General features: G+C 41.3%; 2 protein-coding genes across 52 annotated transcripts in view; one reads left to right on the plus strand and one right to left on the minus strand.

The window, feature by feature from the left end:
- Window positions 1–22215, minus strand: part of EPB41 (erythrocyte membrane protein band 4.1) — a 230018-nt gene that overhangs the window by 154004 nt on the left and 53799 nt on the right. The gene's annotated exons all lie outside the window — the stretch shown is intronic.
- On the plus strand, window positions 8391–8921 carry LOC129472045 (large ribosomal subunit protein P1-like). 2 transcript variants are annotated; one of them, XM_063631538.1, is made up of 2 exons: window positions 8391–8597; window positions 8673–8921. In XM_063631538.1, the coding sequence occupies exons 1-2, from the start codon at window positions 8527–8529 to the stop codon at window positions 8869–8871; spliced, it is 270 nt and encodes an 89-aa protein (XP_063487608.1). In that variant the 5' UTR covers window positions 8391–8526; the 3' UTR covers window positions 8872–8921. The 2 variants fall into 2 exon arrangements, with proteins under 2 accessions (XP_063487608.1, XP_055117372.1); XM_055261397.2 differs by having other exon boundaries at window positions 8391–8921.

Raw genomic sequence — 22215 nt, forward strand, 5'->3', positions numbered from 1 at the left:
AGAGATATTATCCCCATGTTATCAAAATAGATACAATTTCAGATGAGTAACATCACCTATTCAATGTCCTACAGTGGCAGGACTGGTACTATAAACCGGGTGTTCGGATTCCCAGCCTGGTTTAATTTCATTACATCAATGATCTTTAGCTTTAGTGTGCTACTTTCCCCTTTATTCAACAACTCCATCACTCAACCACTTATTAATTCTTATTAAAGTACCACATAATAAACCAGGACACTCTTGGAGAGCACTCAACACCTTATTCATTTAAGGTGATTTTTCTTAAAACTGCAAATGCCATAGGAATTAAAATAAAAAGCACTATAAAACACATATTTATTATATAGGAAAGCCCCTTTTGACCCTCATTCAGAGTCCCTTTACCTTTGTTTTTTGCCTAATTCTAACAAGTTGTTTGTCAAATGTAACAGATGAATTTAAAGTAGAAGGGGTTATGATTCTTCTAGATACCTACAATAAGTAAAGAAACAGCCTGAAAGAAAGAAAGAGACACATCAAAATCCAAAGTGATAGCCAACTTTTTTTTTTTTTTTTTTTGAGACAGGGTTTTGCTCTTGTTGCCCAGGCTGGAGTGCAGTGGCACGATCTCCGTTCACTGCAACCTCCACCTCCAGAGTTCGAGTGATTTTCCTGCCTCAGGCTCCCGAGTAGCTGGGAGTACAGGTGTCTGCCACCATGCCTGGCTAATTTTTTGTATTTTTAGTAGAGATGGAGTTTCACCATGTCGGCCAGGCTGGTCTTGAACTCCTGACCTCAGGTGATCCACCCGCCTCGGCCTCCCAAAGTGCTAGGATTACAGGCGTTAGCCATTGCGCCTGGCCCGGCCATCTTTTTTTAAATTTTTTTGTGACAGGGTCTCTGTCGCCCAGGCTGGAGCGCAGTGGCACAATCTCAGCTCACTTCAGCATCAACCTCTCAGGCTCAAATGATCCTCCCACCACAGCCTCTACAGGAGCAAATCACCACACTCAGTTGATTTTTTTTTTTTTTTTTTTTTGTAGAGACGAGGTCTCACTACATTGCCCGACTGGTCTCAGACTCCTGGGCTCAAGTGATCCTCCCACTTCAGCCTCCCAAAGTGCTGGGATTACAGGCATGAGCCACCATGCCTGGCCAGTTATAGCAAACGACCATTTATTGTAGGGGTAATAAATCCTATATAGCTCAAGGTTCTTACTAGTATTCATAATAATGCAGTCTCCCTAATAAAAGGATGACTCAATTCTAAATACTTTATTCAAGAAAGCAAGGAAGGACTGGATATGGTGACTCACGCCTGTAATCCCAACACTTTGGGAGGCCAAGGTGGGCAGATCACTTGAGCCCAGGAGTTCAAGACCAGCCTGGGTAACATGATGAGACCCCCACCTCTACCAAAAATAAAAATTAAAAAAAAAAAAAAATTAGCCAGGTGCAGTGGCATGCACCTGTAGTCTCAGCTTCTGGGAGGCTGAGACAAGAAGACTACTTGAGCCAGGAGGTCGAGGCTACAGTGGGTAGTGATTGCGCCACGGCACTCCAGCCTGGGAAACAGAGTGAGATCCTGTCTCAAAAAAAAAAAAAAAAAAAGAAAGAACCTTAAGAAGTGGCTCATGCCTGTAATCCCAGCACTTTAGGAGGGAGGTCGAGGCAGGTAGATCACTTGAGGCCAAGAGTTCAAAAATCAGCTGGGCAAACGTGGTGAAACCATGTCTCCACTAAAAATACAAAAAAAAAAAAAAAAAAAAGAAAAGAAAACTAAAGAAAAAAGAGAGCAAGGAAGAACATAGCTCCCATTTTCCCAAATTCAAAACCTTAAATTCTTCTATTCCCCTTTTTGTTAACAATTAGTTAAACCCAATCACTTGCCAAACCCTGTCGAGTCTACCTCTACCTCTGCATTTAACTACATGTTTCTATTTTTACTGTTTCTGCTCTAATTCACTCGACTATAAATAACCTGCTATTTTCAGTCCCTCCTGCTATAAAAGTTTTCTCTTCCAAACAAAGATTTAATCATATCACTCTTTTATTCATCAGTTAACAAATATTTATTGAAAGATCAAACTTTTGGCTGGGTGCGGTGGCTCATGCCTGCAATCCCAGTACTTTAGGAGGCCGAGGCGGGTGGACTGCTTGAGGTCAGAAGTTTGAGACCAGCCTGGCCAACATGGCGAAAACCCATCTTTACTAAAAATACAAAAATTAGCCAGGCGTAGTGGCAGAGGCCCGTAATCCCAGCTATTTTGGAGGCTGAGGCAGGAGAATCGCTTGAACGCAGGAGGCAGAGGTTGTAGTGAGCCAATATTGCACCATTGCACTCCAGCCTGGCAACAGAGCGAGACTCTGTCTCAAAAAAAAAAAAAAAAAAAAAAGATGAAACTTTTAAAAGCTCCGTAGTAGATATGGTATGTAATCCAAACTCCTTTCCCATAGCACCCCAGCTTAGCTGTGATCTGCCCTCACTAGTCTCTTCTCTCACCAGCCCCACCTAGAACTACTCGCTGCTTCCTAAAACAGCCTGCACTTCCCTGCTTCTGCCTTCTTTATAATACCCCAAGCCTGCATCTCCACCTGCTGAAATTCTAACCCTCCTTCAAAGCCCTGGCCACACGCCATGTTTCCCATGAATTTTATTTCTGTAATCCTTACAGTCAGAATTAATCCCTATACCGAGACATCTTTATTTACTTAAATATTGGACATCTTTGCATAAATATCCAATTCGTTATCCCTCTGTCACCCAGGCTGGAGTGCAGTGGCACAATTATGGCTCACTGCAGCCTCCACCTCCCAGGCTCAAGCAATCCTCCCACCTCAGCCTCCCAAGTAGCTGAGACCACAGGTGCACCCCACCATGCCTGTGCTCAGCTAAATTTTTGTATTTTTGGTAGAGACAGGGTTTCACCATGTTGCCCAGGCTTGGTCTCAAACTCCTGACCTCAAGTGATCCACCCCCCTTGGCCTCCCAAAGTGCTGGGATTACAGACGTAAGCCACTGTGCCCAGCCCTATTATTTTCAGCAGTTACATAGTATTCCACTATCTAAATGCCACAAGTTTGACTCAAAGATAACAATTTTTTTTAAGACAGGATATCATTCTGTCACCCAGACTGGAGTGCAGTGGTACAATCTCAGCTCACTGCCACTTCAATCTCCCAGACTCAAGCAATCCTCCCACTTCAGTCTCCCCAGTAGTTGGGATTACTGGTTCATGCCACCATACCCGGCTAATCTTTGTATTTTTGATACAGACAGGGTTACCATATTGCCCAGGCTGGTCTCCAACTCCTAAGCTCAAGGGACCAAGCCACCATGTCTGACTCATTAATTTTTTAAATACAGAGAACATTAAAATAATCCTGTAATCCCACTGACCAGGTAGTATCTGTTGAAGCTTCTTTTAAATAAATAAAAGTAGGATGCAGAGGCTCAACACCTATAATCTCAACACTTTGGAAGGCCAAGGCAGGAGGATTACTTGAGGCCAGGAGTTCGAGACCAGCCTGGTTAACATAGCAAGACTCCATTTCTAAAAAAAAATAATAAATTAAATTAAATTAAATTAAAAAGTAACACATGGCCATGGTTAGAAAATTCAAACAGTATGGAAAGGTATTTGCTAGAATTCTAACAGTAATTCCAACTAAGTAAAAAGTAAGAGAATCAAACTAGAGGACTATGAAGATGGTATAAGGAACTGGAGGAGAAGCACAGATTCATAAAACCGTAAACGTTCACTGAAATTGATTTTTTTCCCCACAGCAAAATAGGCCATTTTTAAAGACCAATTCTTAAAAACAATGGCCCAGTATAAAAATATCTTAGCTGGAGGGGCATGGTGGCTCACATCTGTAATCCCAGCACTTTGGGAGGCCAAGGCGGGTGGATCGCCTGAGGTCAGGAGTTTGAGACAGGCCTGACCAATACATTGAAACCTCGTCTCTACTAAAAATATGAAAATTGGCTGGGCGTGGTGGCATGCAACTGTAGTCGCAGCTACTAGGGAGGCTGAGACAGGTGAATTGCTTCAACCCAGAAGGCGGAGGTTGCAATGAGCAGAGACTGCGCCACTGCATTTCAGCCTGGGTGACAGAGTGAGACTCCGTTTCAAAAAAAAAAGTTTTAGTTATGTTTCTGTCAGGCAGATTGAACATTCTTTTTCCTTTCCTTTTTTATTATTTTGACAGTCTCTACATATAGTGGAGGAAAAATGAATTACCTAGAAGCAATCATTACTGGCAAAAATCAATGGGCATCCCCATGAAGATGCCTAAAAACTATTTCTAACGTTCTCTAACTTCCCCTGCAGAGTATTCCTCATGAAAAAGGATTTTACTAGGTAGTGTGGTACTATTCTGCCAAAACCAGATCTGACAGATGTCAGCCATACCTACAAGATACATGGCCTATGCCAACTTAAGCTCTAATGCCAAAGCTTCAAAACAGGGCTGACTTACTCCAGATTCAACCAGAATCCTATCCACTCTTCACACTACATGCAGTCTAGTCTTTTTTAATGTTTTCTTCACGTCTTGCCTATAGAATTGTTTTCAGTATTTCAAGGCTAAGCTCAAGTTGCAGCTCATGGAGGAAGCCTTTCCTAAACTCTAGCACTCAGTGATTTCCTCTCCTTGGAATGTAGACAGCTTCTTTATATCATCCAGCATTACATTAAACTCTACTTTGTCCTCTATTATTTCATGTATATTGCTAGACTGCAAGCTCTTTAAAGGCAAGGTTTATCTGTATTTAAATATCTGTATCTCCCATAGTACCTAATCAGAAGAACTGCATAGTAGGTGCTCAATAAATAATATTTTAGATGATTCTTACTCTGAATTATTCTGTAGTAATATAAATATTAAGGTGTTACACATAATTATCTAATAGTGAAATTCCTAAGGTTTACTTGTGGTTTTGTGTTGCATAAAGGCAATAATATAACACTGAGTACAACCCAACAAAGATTAATTTGTCAAGCAACTTTCCAAGAGACAAGTAACTCAACCTACAACTGTTCTCTAGTTTCAAGAAAACGTTCTTGCTCTTGGAGACCTATAGTATAGATGTGCTGAATAAGCCAGCAGTTATTTACTTTCAATTCTTCAAAACTAATTTTCCATACAGCTGTGTTTACTCACAGCATGTCTTATTTATGCTGGAGGTGTAAAACAGCAAAGCCCAGATCTCTCCCCCTCTTGCCTTTGTTGCCTTTGTTACTTGCTTTGCTGCAGTTTGCTGGCCAAAGCTGTAATTAGTATCCAACAGAGATATATACTTTTCTAATAAAGAACAGCCTACCACACAATGACATGTATACACACACAGCCATGTGTGTTCCTAGCGAATTAGGAATATTTTACACATGCAAGCCTTCAAAGGCTGTTAATAGCTAAATGAGAGCACTTTACATGGCAGCTGCAACTGACTCACAGCACTGACTGCAGATTGATTCATCCCTTTCTCTTACTGCACACACATCTAATTGCAAAAAGCGAAACAACTCATTTGAGATTAAGTAGAATTATGCATATGGTCCTAAAGCAAACCTTGTAAGTAAACAGCATTTGTCAAGGGAATTTCTTCTCAAATTATCACAAAAGTTATAGTGTTTATTATATAAGTTTACTATGATTTTTCTGAAAAGTCATTATTTTCAAACAGATTAATTAGTACTTCTTACGATAGTTAAAAGACAACATATACAGTACATATGCAGGCTGTGGATCCTATTCTCCATTCCCTTCACTGTCCAGTCTCTTCTGACTCCCACCCAGCATCATCTCTCACTCAATCTTCTCCACAACCTGTCATTAACCTTGTCAAGTTCCCACCTATACCCACTCAATAAACAGAGGACAGTGAAGTAGAAAAATAGATCATCAGGGCCGGGCGTGGTGGCTCATGCCTGTAATCCCAGCACTTTGGGAGGCCGAGGTGGGCAGATCACAAGGTCAAGAGATCGAGACCATCCTGACCAACATGGTGAAACTCCGTCTGTACTAAAAAATATACAAAAATTAGCTGGGCATGTTGGCGCACACCTGTAGTCCCAGCTACTCGGGAGGCTGAGGCAGAAGAATCACTTGGACCCGGGAGACAGAGGCTGCAGTCAGCGGAGATCACACCACTGCACTCCAGCCTGGCAACAAAGTGAGATTCTGTCTCAAAAAAAAAAAAAAAAAAAAAAAAGAACAAAGAAAAACAGATCATCAGATTGTCAAGGAAAAACCAAGAACTTACTTGTTAAACATTTCATTTACAAGTATAACTCAAATAGGAAGACAAGACTTGTCCCTTCCCCACTAGGTCAATATGAAGGAAAATTCCTTAATTCTTGTACAAATACCCATTGTAACTGGCCTATGTACTTGCATTATTAGCAAGCAGTAACACTAGTAACAATCATAATCAACCTACTTCCCTGAAAGTAGAGGCCATGGACTCTTGGAGGCTTTCAAGTTTATCACAGGCGTTCAAAAGTCACATGCACCAATACTGCTTGTAGACTGAATAATGGCTCCAGCTACTATTTTTCAAACGTATGTAGATGATGTTGTGATTAATAAAATCAAAGCACATTTATTAATAAAAGATTTACTGATTTATAATAGCTTTATCATATGTTCTGCTAATCAAGAATTATTAAAGTTATGACTCCTATCACACGAACGGGGTCTACATAATTAATGGTTACTAATTAAGGTTGGAAATCACTTCATCAGACTGGGCTGCTTGAATTGGAACTGTGTCTAAGTCATCTTTTTGTTCCCAGTGACATATAGGGAATGTGCTTTTGAACTAAACAAAATATGCCTTAAACATGGTGGCATGAAATCAACCATTGGCATGTTTCTCAAGTCAGTGAAAGATTTTTAAACCCTAAAATTGGGAGACTTGTGAAGTGTAAAGTAGAAGTATTAGTATACTGTGTGAAGTTTGAGCCTTTCCTTAAAAAAGAATGTTACTCAAGAACTAAAAATTTCTTATCACTCTAATTCGCATGTCTCCAAAAATGACTGAAATGTCATCATTCATTATTGGCTCACACATACATTGGCTAATGGAAAGTTCAGGATCTAATGCTAAACAGAGGGGTTCCCTGATTTGAGGAACAGCAACCTCACACCAAACTATTTTCAATTTTCCTTTGGGAAAAATTACTAATTTTAAAATAGCAGTTACCTCTGCAGCAAGCAAGAGCATTAATACTGATTTTCCAGGACAGGTGCCAATGGCTCTTTGTTATTTAGCACTTTTCTTTCACTTTGCCCTCTACAACAATGATAAGCAGCACAGTATAAAACAATGAATCCTTCCTGACCATGTGCCTCATTTAAACAATATTAGAACTCTTTTAACATTTTGAAATGAATAATGAATGAGCATTTCTTGGGAAATATGGAGGAATAAACTATAAATAATTACAGGAGCAGTTCTCACCTGGGGTGCGCATTAGAATTGTTATGGAACATGTTAAAATATAGATGCGGAGGCCCCCGACTGGCATCTTCAAGAGTTTTTTAAAGCTCCAAAGGTAATTCTAATGCAGATCCTTAAACTTCAGCCTAATAGTTCTCAAAGTGTGGTCCCCTAACCAGGAGCACCGATATCACCTGGGAACTTGCTAGAAATGCAAATCTCAGACTAGACCCTGACATATGGAATCAGAATCTCTGGGGATGATGTCCAGCAAACTGTCTGCAAGCCTTCCAAGTGATTTTGATGAATGCTAAACTTTGAGAACCTTGGCTTTGGACCCTGGTGTCCACCCATTCTTTATTAACTACATAAGATGAAAACGAGATGTAACTAATACAAATAAATTGAAAGCATGTTTTTCTCACTAAAAAAAGTTTAGTTCTGTCTTATCATTAAATTAGTCTAATGTCACCTTCACTGGAAAACAGTTCAATTCATCAGGTTCTTGGATCAGGCGTGCATGCATGTATGCATTCATACATTCATTCAGAGACAGAGTCTTGCCCTGTCAGCCAGGCTGGAGTGCAGTGGCATAATCCAGGTTTCCTTTTTAAACACAAATGTGTTCAGATTAGGCAAGAAATCCAAAGTTAAGGCGCCATCTTGTCTATGTTTCATCTGGTCCCTGGGCAGCAGGGATTTCTCAAGTCAGCTGATTAACTGCAACCCTTGAGATGGCAAAAGGCCCACATGGTTTTCCTTCTCAATTTTAAGATTCAATTATGTGTAAATTCAACTAATAATTTACAAGAAATACAAAAAAAATAAGAAACCTATTAAACTCTACCATGGAACTGAAATCAACAAAATCCAGACTGAGTAGAAATTCTACAGGATAAACAATCCAGTTTCTTCAACAAACACATTATAAGAAAAAGAGAGAGATAAGAGTATACCTATGGACGACCCTTTTCCTCAGCTGCCGCCAAGGTGCTCGGTCCTTCCGAGGAAGCTAAGGCCGCGTTGGGGTGAGGCCCTCACTTCATCCGGCGACTAGCACCGCGTCCGGCAGCGCCAGCCCTACACTCGCCCGCGCCATGGCGTCCGTCTCCGAGCTCGCCTGCATCTACTCGGCCCTCATTCTGCACGACGATGAGGTGACAGTCACGGAGGATAAGATCAATGCCCTCATTAAAGCAGCCGGTGTAAATGTCGAACCTTTTTGGCCTGGCTTGTTTGCAAAGGCCCTGGCCAACATCAACATTGGGAGCCTCATCTGCAATGTAGGGGCCGGTGGACCTGCTCCAGCAGCTGGTGCTGCACCAGCAGAAGGTCCTGCCCCCTCCACTGCTGCTGCTCCAGCTGAGGAGAAGAAAGTGGAAGCAAAGAAAGAAGAATCTGAGGAGTCTGATGATGACATGGGCTTTGGTCTTTTTGACTAAACCTCTTTTATAACGTGTTCAATAAAAAGCTGAACTTTAAAAAAAAAAAAGAGTATACCTATGGACAATAACTTGCAATATGTAGACCTTATTTCAATTCAAATTCAAATGAAATTACCAAAAAAAAAAAAAATTCCATTTGAGACAACTGGAAATTTGAACACTAAATAGATATTTGGGCCAGGCACAGTGGCTCACGCCTGTAATCTCAGCACTTTGGGAGGCCAAGGCAGGCGGATCACTTGAGGTCAGGAGTTCGAGACCAGCTTGGCCAACACGGTGAAACCCCGTCTCTACTAAAATACAAAAATTAACTGGGCATGGTGGTGAGCACCTTAATCTCTCACGTTGTTTCCAGGAAAAGACAAGTTAAATCTCCAGCTTCATCTAAATTTACACAAGAAATTTACAAAAAGAAGCAATGGGCAAAAATGGAGAAAAACTCCTAGATAATAGCCCTTGTCTGGAAATACTTATCTTCCATAATATATATTATACACCTAATTGATAACCTAACACCATCATGATGGTTACAGTATGTTTAAAAATACATTATTGAAGAAACATACCAAGAGTGGTTATCTTCCTATGGAGGAATGTTTCCCTTTCCCCTTTTCTGTATTTTCCAGATTGACTAAAATGAGCATAAACCATTTTTTTTTTTTTTTTTTAATTTTTTTGCAGTGGAGTCTCGCTCTGTCGCCCAGGCTGGAGTGCAGTGGTGCCATATTGGCTCACTGCAACCTCCACCTCCTGGGTTCAAGTGATTCTCCCGCCTCAGCCTCCTGAGTAGCTGGGATTAAAAGTGGGCGCCACCACGCCTGTCTAATTTTTGTATTTTTAGTAGAGACAGGGTTTCACCATGTTGGTCAGGCTGGTCTTGAACTCCTGACCTAGTGATCCTCCTGCCTTGGCCTCCCAAAGTGCTGGGATTACAGGCATGAGCCATTGTGCCCGGCCGCATGAACCACTTTGATAACTGAAAGAAAAAAAAAAGTTATCTCCTCACTCCAGGAAGGGATAAAATTTTATTTTACTATATCAGGTAGTAAATTATAAGCATAAAGTCTCATTACACAATTCAATTTGACCCAATTTAATACAGGCTATAATTCCATTTTTCCTCTAACCCCACCCTTGCTTATATCCCCAATATGAATTAGACATATTTTTCTCAGTTCCCCTAACAAGTGAGGAGGCAAGGTCACCCCTGCCTCTCCATAGATTGAAATCAAAATCAAAGAGTAACACTAATTTTCAAGCCAATTCCTAGTTTTCTTAAGTATAGTGATCTCCTGATTTTTATTTATTTAGTTATTTATTTATTTTGAGACAGGGTCTTGCTCTGTCATGCCCAGGCTGCAGTGTAACGGCACAATCACAGCTCACTGCAGCCTCAACCTCCCAGGCTCAAGTGATCCTCCCACCTCAGCCTCCCAAGTAGCTAGGACCACAGGTGTATACTACCATACCTGGCTAGTTTGTGCATTTTTTGTAGAGACAGGGTTTTGCCATGTTGCCCAGGCTGGTCTCAAACTCGTGAGCTCAAGTAATCCTCCTGTCTCTACCTCCAAAGTGCTGGGATTACAGGCATGAGCCACCATGCCCAGCACGATCTCTTCATTTCAAAAAATATTCATAGTATCTTCTTCCTGGACCACTTCAGTCTGCCTAGGCCAAATTCCCTTAGTAGATATCCTCTCACTTCAAGTCTTTTCTGATTTGCTTCTACTCCATTACTGTAGTCCTTTCAGTCTCCTGCTCCAGTTCCTCCAACACATATCACATTTGCGTGTGTGTGTGTGTGTGTGTGTGTGTGTGTGTGTAAGACACAGGGTAAATGTATAAGAGTTGGGGTTTTTGTTTTTTTAATGGGGTCTTATGTTGCTCAGCCTCTTGAGTAACTGTGACTACAGGCCCATGCCATTGAGCCCAGCAGAAGTCAGCTTTTATATTTTCTCAATAATTAAAAACCAAAAGTTATAATACCATCCTTGGTAAATTGAAGAGGGTTATAGATCTTCACCTGGCCTTGATATAATAGTACAGAGGGCCGGGCACGGTGGCTCATGCCTGTAATCCCAGCACTTTGGGAGGCTGAGGCGGGCGGATCACCTGAGTCAGGAATTCGAGACCAGCCTTGGCCAACATGGCAAAACCGCATCTCTACTAAAAATACAAAATTAGCCAGGTGTAGTGGCACAGGCCTGTAATCCCAGCTACTTGGGAGGCTGAGGCAGAAGAATTGCTTGAACCCGGGAGGCAGAGGTTGCAGTGATCCAAGACTGCACCACTGCACTCCAGCCTGGGCAACAAGAGCAAAACTCCATCTCAAAAAAAAAAAAAAAGTATAGAAACTGCTAGATTCCTATTCAAGATGTCTCTTCCCTCTTGGGAGGCTGCCTCTATCTGTAAAGAGAGGTAGGAAATGTGGCCTTTTAGTTGGAAACAATCTGCTCTTAATTATACGGGGATTTTGTTAATAAGAACAAGCTACTCAAGAGGCTGAAGGTCACAAGATGGCTCTTCTCTGACCCAGCCAGCCATCTGTGTTCTAAGCAAAAAGGGAGAGGGGAGGCCCTTTGGCCTTCTGCTTTCCTCCTGCTCCCTTCAGAATAGTAGCCATATGTTAAGGTTGACAGAGCACAAATTTAGGCGACTGGGATCAAGACAGTTTTTTATTAACATATAGATTTTACTCTTCAAAATAGATGTATGTCTTAAACATTTGCACTAAAATAAATCCCAGTTATACTATATATAAAGCCTGATTATGGACACTTACTAGAGAAAGACAAAATGACTTACTGCTAGAGTCTGGTCCTAAAGTTAAACAACCATGGGTTTGAACTTGTTCAGCCACTTGCTATCTATGTGGCTTCTTGGATACATAACATCTCTAAGCCACAGTTTCTTTATTAAACTGTTAACAGTTACGGTTGTTCTGATTATGAAATTAAATGCTATCGTATCTTGTAAGGCTGAACATGGACTCTATGACTCAGCAATTCTACCCCTAAGTATCTAACTTAGAGAAACTTTGAGACGCTTACACACACCTACACATCCAACACACTAACACACACATGTACAAGGAGACATCACAGGCATAGACAAGAAGACACGTACATGAATGTTCACCGCACCATTGCAGTGTCTGTTATCAGGAAAACGGATACATTAATTATGGAATAGTCATACAATGGAATATTATACCGCAGTAAAAGTAAATTAACTGAAGCTATATGCAGTACCATAAATAAATTTCTTAAAAATAACAGAGTGGGGCCGGGCACAGTGACTCACGCCTGTAATCCCAGCACTTTGGGAGGCGGAGGCGGGCGGATCACAAGGTCAGGAAATTGAGACCACCCTGGCCAATATGGTGAAATCTCATCTCTACTAAAAATACAAAAATTAGTTGGGTGTGGTGGCATGCACCTGTAATTCCAGCTACTCGGGAGGCTGAGGCAGGAGAATCGCTTGAACCCAGGAGGCGGAGATTGTAGTGATCCGAGATTGCACTACTGCACTCTAGCCTGGGTGACAGAGCGAGACTCCATCTAAAAATAAATAAATAAAAATAAATAACAGAGTGGAAAAAAGTAAATAGCAGAATTCAAAATATACCATTTTTATAAAGCTCAAAACCAAGCAAAACTAAACAATATATTTTTAAAGATCAATCTATTGTAATATATATCTATATATAGTAATATAGAGATGGTAAGTTTTTTTGAGACAGGGTCTCACTCTGTCACTCATACTGGAGTGCAGTGATGCTATCATGGCTCACAGCAACCTCGATCCAGGCTCCAACAATCTCCCACCTTAACCTCCCAAGTAGCTGGAACTACAGGTGCACACCACATGCCTGGCTAATTTTTAAAATTTTTTGTGGAGATGTGATCTCACTATATTGCCCAGGCTGGTCCCAAAATCCTGAGCTCAAGCAGTTTTCCCACCTTGGCCTCCCAAAGTGCTGCGATTACAGGTATGAGCCACCAAGGCTGGCCTAAAATTATTTTTTAAATAAATGTGAAATACAAAATGCTTAGCAGCAGTTATCTCTGAAGGGAAGGCAGAATGAATGGGGGAAGAGAACACTGGTAGATTCAACAGTACTAGTATAGTTCTAGTTCTTAAGTTGGATGGTAGGTTTATAGGTGTCACTTCAATATTATACTTCCTAAACTACATTTTATGTTTCATAGATTTTTTTTTGAGATGGAGTCTCACTCTGTTGCCCAGGCTGGAGTGCAGTGGTGCGATCTCGGCTGACTGCAACCTCAGCCTCCCGGTTTCAAGTGATTCTTCTGCCTCAGCCTCCCGAGTAGCTGGGACTACAGGCACGCACCACCACGCCCAGCTAATTTTTGTATTTTTAATAGAGATGGGGTTTCACCATATTGGCCAGGCTGGTCTTGAACTCCTGACCTAGTGATCTGCCCGCCTCGAGCTTCCAAAGTGCTAGGATTACAGGCATTAGCCATAGCGTCCGGCTCATAAATTCTTTTTAATGAATCAAATGTCACATAAGCATATAAAAATAGCGTAAAAGGATACTAAGCACAGATTTACATCACTTAAAAAGGACACTCCATTCTTGCTATGCTCCAATAGTTGCTGCTTCACTTTTTTTTCGGTTTTTGTTTTTGTTTTTGTTAGAGTCTCCTCTGTCGCCCAGGCTGGAGTGCACTGGCGCTATCTCAGCTCACTGCAAGCTCCGCCTCTCGGGTTCATGCCATTCTCCTGCCTCAGCCTCCCGAGTAGCTAGGACTATAGGCACCTGCCACTGTGCCCGGCTAATTTTTTTTTTTTTTTGTATTTTTAGTAGAGACGGGGTTTCACCATGGTCTCGATCTCCTGACCTCATGATCCGCCCGCCTCGGCCTCCCAAAGTGCTGGGATTACAGGCGTGAGTCACCACGCCCGGCCTGCTTCACTTTCAGTAATCCATTCTCGCCACTTAGCACAAGTAAATTCAGTACCATCCTAAGCAGCTTTCTAAGAACTGTTGTTTGAGTATGTTTCAAACTTTTCTTGAAAAAACAAAATTCCCAAATGATTTGAGATATGTTAGATATAACTTCTACAGTATGAATAGTATAAAGGCTTAAGTAGACAATTTCCACAAGTATGTTTTATACAGAATGAGGGGAATGTTTAAAAAGAACATGAAAAAAAAAACCCATTTCAATTTGTAGCAAACCAAAATACATTCTATTCTAGTCAGTAGACTAACATAATTGAAAGAATTTCACTGGTTAGCAAGAACTAATATAAAATATCCTATAATAAACATTAAAGTGGCTAAACTATTCTGTGGTATATCTAGAATAACTGTTGCTTGTTTGCTTGTTTGTTTGTTGAGGCAGAGTCTCACTCTGTCGCCCAGGCTGGAGTGCAATGGTGTGATCCTGGCTCACTGCAACCTCCAACCCCTGGGTTCAAATGATTCTCATGCCTCAGCCTCCCTAGTAGCTGAGATTACAGGATATGCCACCACACCCAGATAATTTTTGTATTTTTAGTAGAGACAGGTTTCATCATGTTGGCCACACTGGTGTCAAACTCCTGGCCTCAAGCGATCCGCCCACCTCGGCCTCCTAAAGTGCTCGAGTTATAAGAGTCAGCCACCACGCCCAGCTGAATAACTGTATTTTTAACGGCATCCAAACACTAGACTTCCCTGGTTGCATCTAACAAAAAGCAAGCCATTTGTCCTCAAGAGATTAAAAGGCCTTTTCTTTTTTTTCTTTTTTTTTTTTGAGATGGAATCTCGCTCTGTCGCCAGACTGGAGTGCAGTGATGCGATCTCGGCTCACTGCAGCATCCACCTCCCGAGATATCAAGCGATTCTCCTGCCTCAGCCTTCCAAGTAGCTGAGACTACAGGCGCACGCCACCACACCCAGCTAATTTTTGTATTTTTAGTGTAGACGAGGTTTCACCATGTTGGCCAGGATGGTCTTGACCTCGTGATCCACTCACCTTGGCTTCCTAAAGTACTGGGATTACAGGCATGAGCCACCCAGCCCGGCCAAGAGATTCAAAATTAAGCAACAAGTTTAAAGTTACACTGATCCATTAATTTGGCCTTCCCTTGCAAATCTGGCGCTATTCCACTCTCGTTTCTGAATAATTAGATACCCTGCCTTTTCTCCCTTTTTGTAGTTCCACCATGCTCTGCATATTAGCTCTATACACAGGATATTTTCTTTCAGTCATAATGTAGGTTTCTGTCCCTCTCCCCTTTTGTATGAGTTTGTTTTATTCCACATTAAAAACATAAAACATCTGACTTATTTGCTAATACCTTGTTTGCCCTTATGAATGTCTTTAATACATCAAACAGCATGAACCAGACCAGTGAACCCTAGGGCAGCCCTTTGATATTTAAACCAGTCAGCTACCTTCTTCATAATTTTATTTTTATTGGTCAAAGTTACATGCTAAATATTGAAGCAGGGAGGAGTATAGGTATGAAACAAAATGCAGTTACTACTTTAATGAAATGAAAAGTAGAGTCGCTATTTCAAGTAATCATGTGTTACTCAAGTTGCAATTATTTACATGTTACAGAAATCCCAAAATTTTTTCTACAGGAAATCAGTAGACCAAAATAAAAAGTGGAATCTAAAATATCAAATATCCAAAATTGTCACATTATGTCTAGTTAATCCTAAATTGTTTACATCCACATTTTGCCCAGTTCCAATCCAACTGATAGGTGTTATAACAGGAGATTCTATTTTTGAAAAAGAAGTTGGCCAGGTGCAGTGGCTCACGCCTGTAATCCCAGCACTTTGGGAGGCCAAGGCGGGTGGATCATGAGGTCAGGAGATCAAGACCATCCTGGCTAACACGGTGAAACCACCTTAGCACTGCAAGGTGAAGGGTGCAGTGAGCCGAAAATGCGCCATTGCACTCCAGGCTGGGCGAAAGAGCGAGACTTCGTCTCAAAAAAAAAAAAAAAAAAAAAGAGTTGAAGTAGACAACGTTAAGGTTCTTCTCAATCACAAAAGTATTATTTTCATTAGTAAAAAGGAATAAACATTTAGTAAAAGAATAAAATTGCATATGTTATCAAATACCCGCGTTTCCACTCTTACATTCATTCATTCACAGTATGGATCTGAAAGGCATAAACTCAAAGATGAATTTCCCATATATCATACAATGTCTACTCTCCTACCACAGTTGGGACACTCTGGCTAGTTCACAAGTATAACGGCAGTCTGAGGCCACCTTGCAAAACCAGGCTGTATTAACCAGCACTACTACAATGTTTCTGGCAAATCTTGACTAATGTCAATCTAATTCAGCTAGCCCCACAGAATTTTGTATCACCGAAAGGAAATTTATTTTCTAGTTTTGTTGCCAAACCTATGTAAGGAACCCCACCAAAATACACAAGAGAAATAAATATTCAGTGGCTAATATACAGTATTCTGACATTAGCCTCACAATCCACATCAATCCATTAACTTTGGCCCATTTCCTAACTTAAAGAAAATTTTAAAACAGAATATTAAACACTTATACTTAATATATTCACTGCTCCACAATACCTTCCTTTAGAGTTATGAAACTCCTTTTTTTCCCTTCGGGTGATGCTATGGTTGCAGTATAAAAGATACATTTAACACTATTTGGGGTTGGTGATATAGCTCATTTTAAAAATCATCAATTTAAAACCTCTGAACTACAGATACCAAGTGGTTATTATCATTAACAAACATTAACTGAACTCCTTTATGTGACAAGGACATCAATAAAGAGAATATACACTGTCTTTATCAATATAACACCCACCCCCCCAAATAAAAGGAGGAGAATTGTCAGAGGTGCATTTCTCTTCAGGAACACGTATTATCTGTATGCAAGTTTCACCACCAGATAATTAACCAAGTAACAACAGAGACTTCACTGGAACAAGGGCAATTACAGCATAATTCAGTTTATATCATTATTAGAACAATTTTAGATGGAAAAGTATTACCTCCAAATTTAAAGACTTATAAACAGGATTACATTCTGGTTCTTTTTTTTTTTTTTTCTTTTTTTGAGACATGATCTCACTCTGTCACCCAGGCTGGAGTGCCGTGGCACGATCTCACTGCAACCTCCGCATCCCAGATTCAAGTGATCCTCCCACCTCGGACCCCCAAGTAGGTGGAACTACAGGCGCACACCACCATGCTTTTGTATTTTTGGTAGAGATGGAGTTTTGCTACGTTGCCCAGGCTGGTCTCAAACTCCTGAGCTCAAGCAATCCTCCCGCCTCGGCCTCCCAAAGTGCTAGGATTACAGGCATTACATTACACACCTGTAATCCTAGCACTTTGGGAGGCTGAGGCAGATGGATCACTTCAGGTAAGGAGTTTGAGACCAGCCCGGCCAACATGGTGAAACCCCTTCTCTACTAAATACAAAAATTAGCCGGGCGTGGTGGCACGTGCCTGTAATCCCAGCTACTCGGAAGGCTGAGGCAGGAGAATCACTTGAACCCAGGAGGCGGAGGTTGCAGTGAGCCAAGATGGCACCACTGCATCCCAGCCTGGGTGACAGAGCAAGACATCTCAAAAAAAAAAAAAAAAAAAAAAAAAAAAACGAGATCTGTAAGCATATATATTTATGGGGTATGTGAGATGATTTGATATGGCATGCATGCAAAGTGACAGAAGCACATCATCATGGAGAATGGGGTATCCACCCTTTCAAGCATTTTCATCTTTTGAGTTACAAACAATCCAGTTACATTCTAAGTTTTTTTTTTTTTTTTTTTTTTTTTTGAGACGGAGTCTCGCTCTGTCGCCCAGCCTGGAGTGCAGTGGCGCAATCTTGGCTCACTGCAAGCTCCGCCTCCCAGGTTCACGCCATTCTCCTGCCTCAGCCTCTCCGAGTAGCTGGGACTACAGGCGCCCGCCACCACGCCCGGCCAATTTTTTTTGTGTGTGTGTTTAGTAGAGACGGGGTTTCACCGTGGTCTTGATCTCCTGACCTCGTGATCCGCCCGCCTCGGCCTCCCAAAGTGCTGGGATTACAAGCGTGAGCCACCGCGCCCGGCCTATTTTTAAATGTACGATTATAATTGACTATAGTCACCCTATTGTGCTATCAGATAGCAGGTCTTATTCATTCTTCCTATTTTTTTTTAACCAATTAACATCCTCATCTTCCTCTCCTCCCAGCCCCCGCCTCCACACCACTCTTTCCCAGCCTCTGGTAGCCATCCTTCTATGTCCGTGAGTTCAACTGTTTTGATTTTTAGATCCCACAAATAAGTAAAAACATGAGGAGTTTGTTTTCCTGTGTCTGGCTTATTTCACTTAATGAACTCCAGTTAGTTCCATCCATATTGTTGCAAATAACAGGGTCTCATTCTTTTTATGGTTAAATAGTACTCCAATGTGTATATGTAGATTTTCTTTATCCATTTATCTGTTGATGGACACTTAGGTTGCTTCCAAATCTTAGCTATTGTAAACAGTGCTGCAACAAATATTGGAGTGCAGATATCTCTTTGATATATTGATTTCCTTTCTTTTGGGTATATATCCAGCAGTGGGATTACTAGATCATATGGTAGCTCAATATTTAGTCTTTTGAGGAACCTCCAAACTTCTCCAAAATGGTTATACTAATTTGCATTCCCACCAACAGTGTACAAGGGTTCCCTTTTGTCCACATCCTTGCCAGCATTTGTTATTGCCTTTGTCTTGGATGTAAACTTCTTGTTGTAGTTTGTTTTGTTTTGTTTTTTCTGAAACGGAGTCTTGCTCTGTCACCCAGGCTGGAGTGCAGTGGCACGACATCAGCTCACTGCAGCCTCCACCTCCCAGGTTCAAGTATTTCTCCTAGTCTCCCAGGTAGCTGGGACTACAGGTGCGTGCCACCACGCCTGGCTAATTTTTTAATTTTTTAGTAGAGACAAGGTTTCACCATATTGGCTAGGCTGGTCTCGAACTCCTGACTTAAGGTGATCCACCCACCTCGGCCTCCCAAAGTGCTAGGATTACAGGCATGAGCCACAGCGCCCAGCCTCACTGTAGTTTTGATTTGCATTTCTCTGATGATCAGTGATGTTGAACACCCTTTCATATGCCTGTTTGTCATTTGTATGTCTTCTTTTGAGAAATGTCTATTCAAATCTTTTACACATTTTTTGACTCGATTAGTTTTGAAATCTTTATTTCCTTCCTTAGAATCAAAGGAACTGTTATTATGGAAATTTTTTACCAAATTAACATATTTTGCGTGTTCCACTGGCCAGAGTTGAAACCCACACTCCTGGTATATAAGTAGGGGAAGAACTTTTTCTTATCTCTTTTCTTCCAATAAACTGAGTTAATATTCCTATTACAATTTAAAATGACAAAGTAAGATTTCCCAATGGAATCAAAATGTTGGGGGGGGGGTGGAGCTAGAGGAATGAAATCCACAAAGCTCCATGTTACCTCACGTGATATTGTGATATAGTAAGAAATATATATTTGGTCTCTGGTCCTTGCACATACTTCCTAAAACCCTTGGAATCTCCAAAGTGCTAAGGGTCTCTGTGAATACTAATGAATTGAGTGATGGCTGGGGTTCCAGGATAGCCTTAGGATGGGGGCTGGTTGCCAGGGGAACCAACCATATGGTTAGAGGGTTAGAACTTTCAGTGCCACCACCACCACACAATCGCCAGGGAGGGGAAAGGAGCTTTAGGTTGAGCTGATCACCCATGCCCCATGATGTAATCAATCAGGACATAATGAAGCCTCCATGAAAAATCAAAAGGACTGGATTGCTGAACACATGTAAGATCCTGGAGGTTGGTGTGCCCAGAGAGGGCAAGGTACTCCATGTCCTTTCCCCCCATACCTTGCCCTATGCTTCTCTTCAACTTTGCTGTTCATCTGTATTCTCTGTAATATTCCTTCTAACAAATGGGTAAACATAATTAAAGTGTTTCCCTGAGTTCTGCAAGCCCCTCTAGCAAACTGATTGAACCCAAAGAGGGGGTTGTGGGAACCCCAATTTGGAGCCAGTTGGCCAGAAGCACAGGTCACAACCTGGGTCTTGTGAATAGCATCTGATATGAGAGACAGTCTTGTGGGACTGAGCCCTCAACCTGTGGGATCTGATGCTATCTCCAAGTAGATAGTGTCAGAATTGAAGTGAATTATATCGGACACCCAGCTGCTATCCTTTGGAGAATTGCTTGGTTAATGTGTGGGAAAAACCACGCCACACATCTGGTGTCAAAAGTGCTGTGCTGACTATGTGAAAATAGGAAAAACATTTTGGTTTTTGTTATCGCTGTACTTTTTCAAATAAAAAATTTATAAAAAGAAGGAACATTAAATGTTTATGGTATTAGCATTAATAGGATTATGGGTAATTTTTAGTTTTGCTCTTTATATTTTATCATTCAAATTTTCTACAACTCTACAAATTTTCTAAAACTTGTGAAGTCAGGGAGAAAGCTTTTTTTTTTTTTTTTGAGACAGAGTTTCACTCTTGTTGCCTAGGCTGGAGTGCAATGGCACCATCTCGGCTCACCACAACCTCCGCCTCCTGTGTTCAAGCGATTCTCCCACCTCAGCTTCCAAGTAGCTGGGATTACAGGCATCCACCACCACCCCCTGCTAATTTTGTATTTTTAGTAGCGACGGGGTTTCTCCATGTTGGTCAGGCTGGTCTGGAACTCCCGACCTCAGGTGATCCGCCCGCCTTGGCCTCCCAAAGTGCTGGGATTACTAGCGTGAGCCACTGCGCCCAGCCTGAGAAAGCATTTTAAATCACTTATTTCTGTGGATTTTCTTTGCAGAAAAACTATCTGTTAATAAATTAGTACTACAGCTTAGGTAACATTTGACAAATATTTCTTATGACTCAGTAAAAATTCACTGCAAACGTTTCTTCTTCCAAAGGATACTCATCTTACGAAACCTGCCTAGAACTATACCTCATTGGACTTATACCTCATTTTTCCCCATTATTTGTTTTTTATTTTTTGAGACAAGGTCTCACTCTGCCACCCAGGCTGGAGAGCAGTGGTGCAATCACAGCTCACTGCAGTCTTGACCTACCAGTCTCAAGCGATCTTCCCATCTTAGTCTCCCGAGTAGCTGAGACTAGAGGCAAGCACTACCATACCTAGCTCTTTTTTTTTTTTTTTTTTTTTTTAGAGACAGGTCTCAGGAGGCTAATCTCAAACTCCTGAGCTCAAGTGATCTACCTACTTCAGCCTCCCAAAGTGCTGGGATTACAGGCATAAGCCACTGAGCCTGGCCCTTCTTCATTATTTGACTTCACGTTAAATGTCATGATAATGTGATATTCTGTTTAATACCGTGAAATACGTTCTGAAAGCCAAATTCACCATCTAGTGATTTTTTTATGTGCTTTCCATACCCTATACCTCAAGGTAATAAATAGGTGATCAAGACTTTCAGACATGAAAAGTCCCCAGTAAGAAAAGTAAATGTCAATGCTTTCGTTTTCTTATCAAGCAACACAATGGATATCCTAATGCATATTTCCTGGCATATAACATGTCAGACGGTTGTAAACATTTTCTTTTGGTCACACAACATACATCCAAACTCTGGATGCTTTTGTTTCCCTACTTAGGACTAGGATAACTCACCTCAAAATTAAATATAATTGCAACCAGTCTAGGACAGTTTCCCCAACAGACTTGATTTCCAAGAAATACTAATTTTTTTTTCTTTTTGACACAGAGTCTCGCTCTGTTGCCCAGACTGGAGTGCAATGGCGCGATCTCGGCTCACTGCAACCTCCGCCTCCCGGGTTCAAGCAATTCTCCTGCCTCAGCTTCCAGAGTAGCTAGAATTACAGGCGTCCGCCACCACACCCAGCTAATTTTTGTATTTTTAGTAGAGATGGGGTTTCACCATGCTGACCAGGCTGGCCTCAAACTCCCGTCCTCAGGTGATCCGCCCACCTCGACCTCCCAAAGTGCTGGGATTACAGCCGTGAGCCACCGCCCCCGGCGAAATACTAATTTTTGCACCTATCAAACATAACATCAGAACTGGTTAGTTACTTCAACCATTTCCCACTTTACTATCTTATTTCGTATATTTTAATGTTAGTTATCTAAGTTTAATCAAGGCACTTCTAATAATTATTCTGAAAGTAATGCCCAAAACAGTGATTTAAAATCAAGATTTAAGCTTTCTCCCCGATGTATGATTTGTTTAAGAGCTCTGGTAGTTTGGCTACAAAGGTGGCTACCAACAACTCCTCCTATCAAGTGTTACCGTCATGAATAAGGACTAGCCTTCCTCAAGCCAGCCCCCAGATGATTGAAGCATCTAAGTTGAGG

Source organism: Symphalangus syndactylus, chromosome 22 (genome assembly GCF_028878055.3).
Source record: "Symphalangus syndactylus isolate Jambi chromosome 22, NHGRI_mSymSyn1-v2.1_pri, whole genome shotgun sequence".
NCBI classification, from domain to species: Eukaryota; Metazoa; Chordata; class Mammalia; order Primates; family Hylobatidae; genus Symphalangus; species Symphalangus syndactylus.

What these genes read in the sequence shown, in the direction of transcription:
- LOC129472045 (XM_055261397.2), top strand. Translation starts at nt 8,527, where the DNA reads ATGGCGTCCGTCTCCGAGCTCGCCTGCATCTACTCGGCCCTCATTCTG.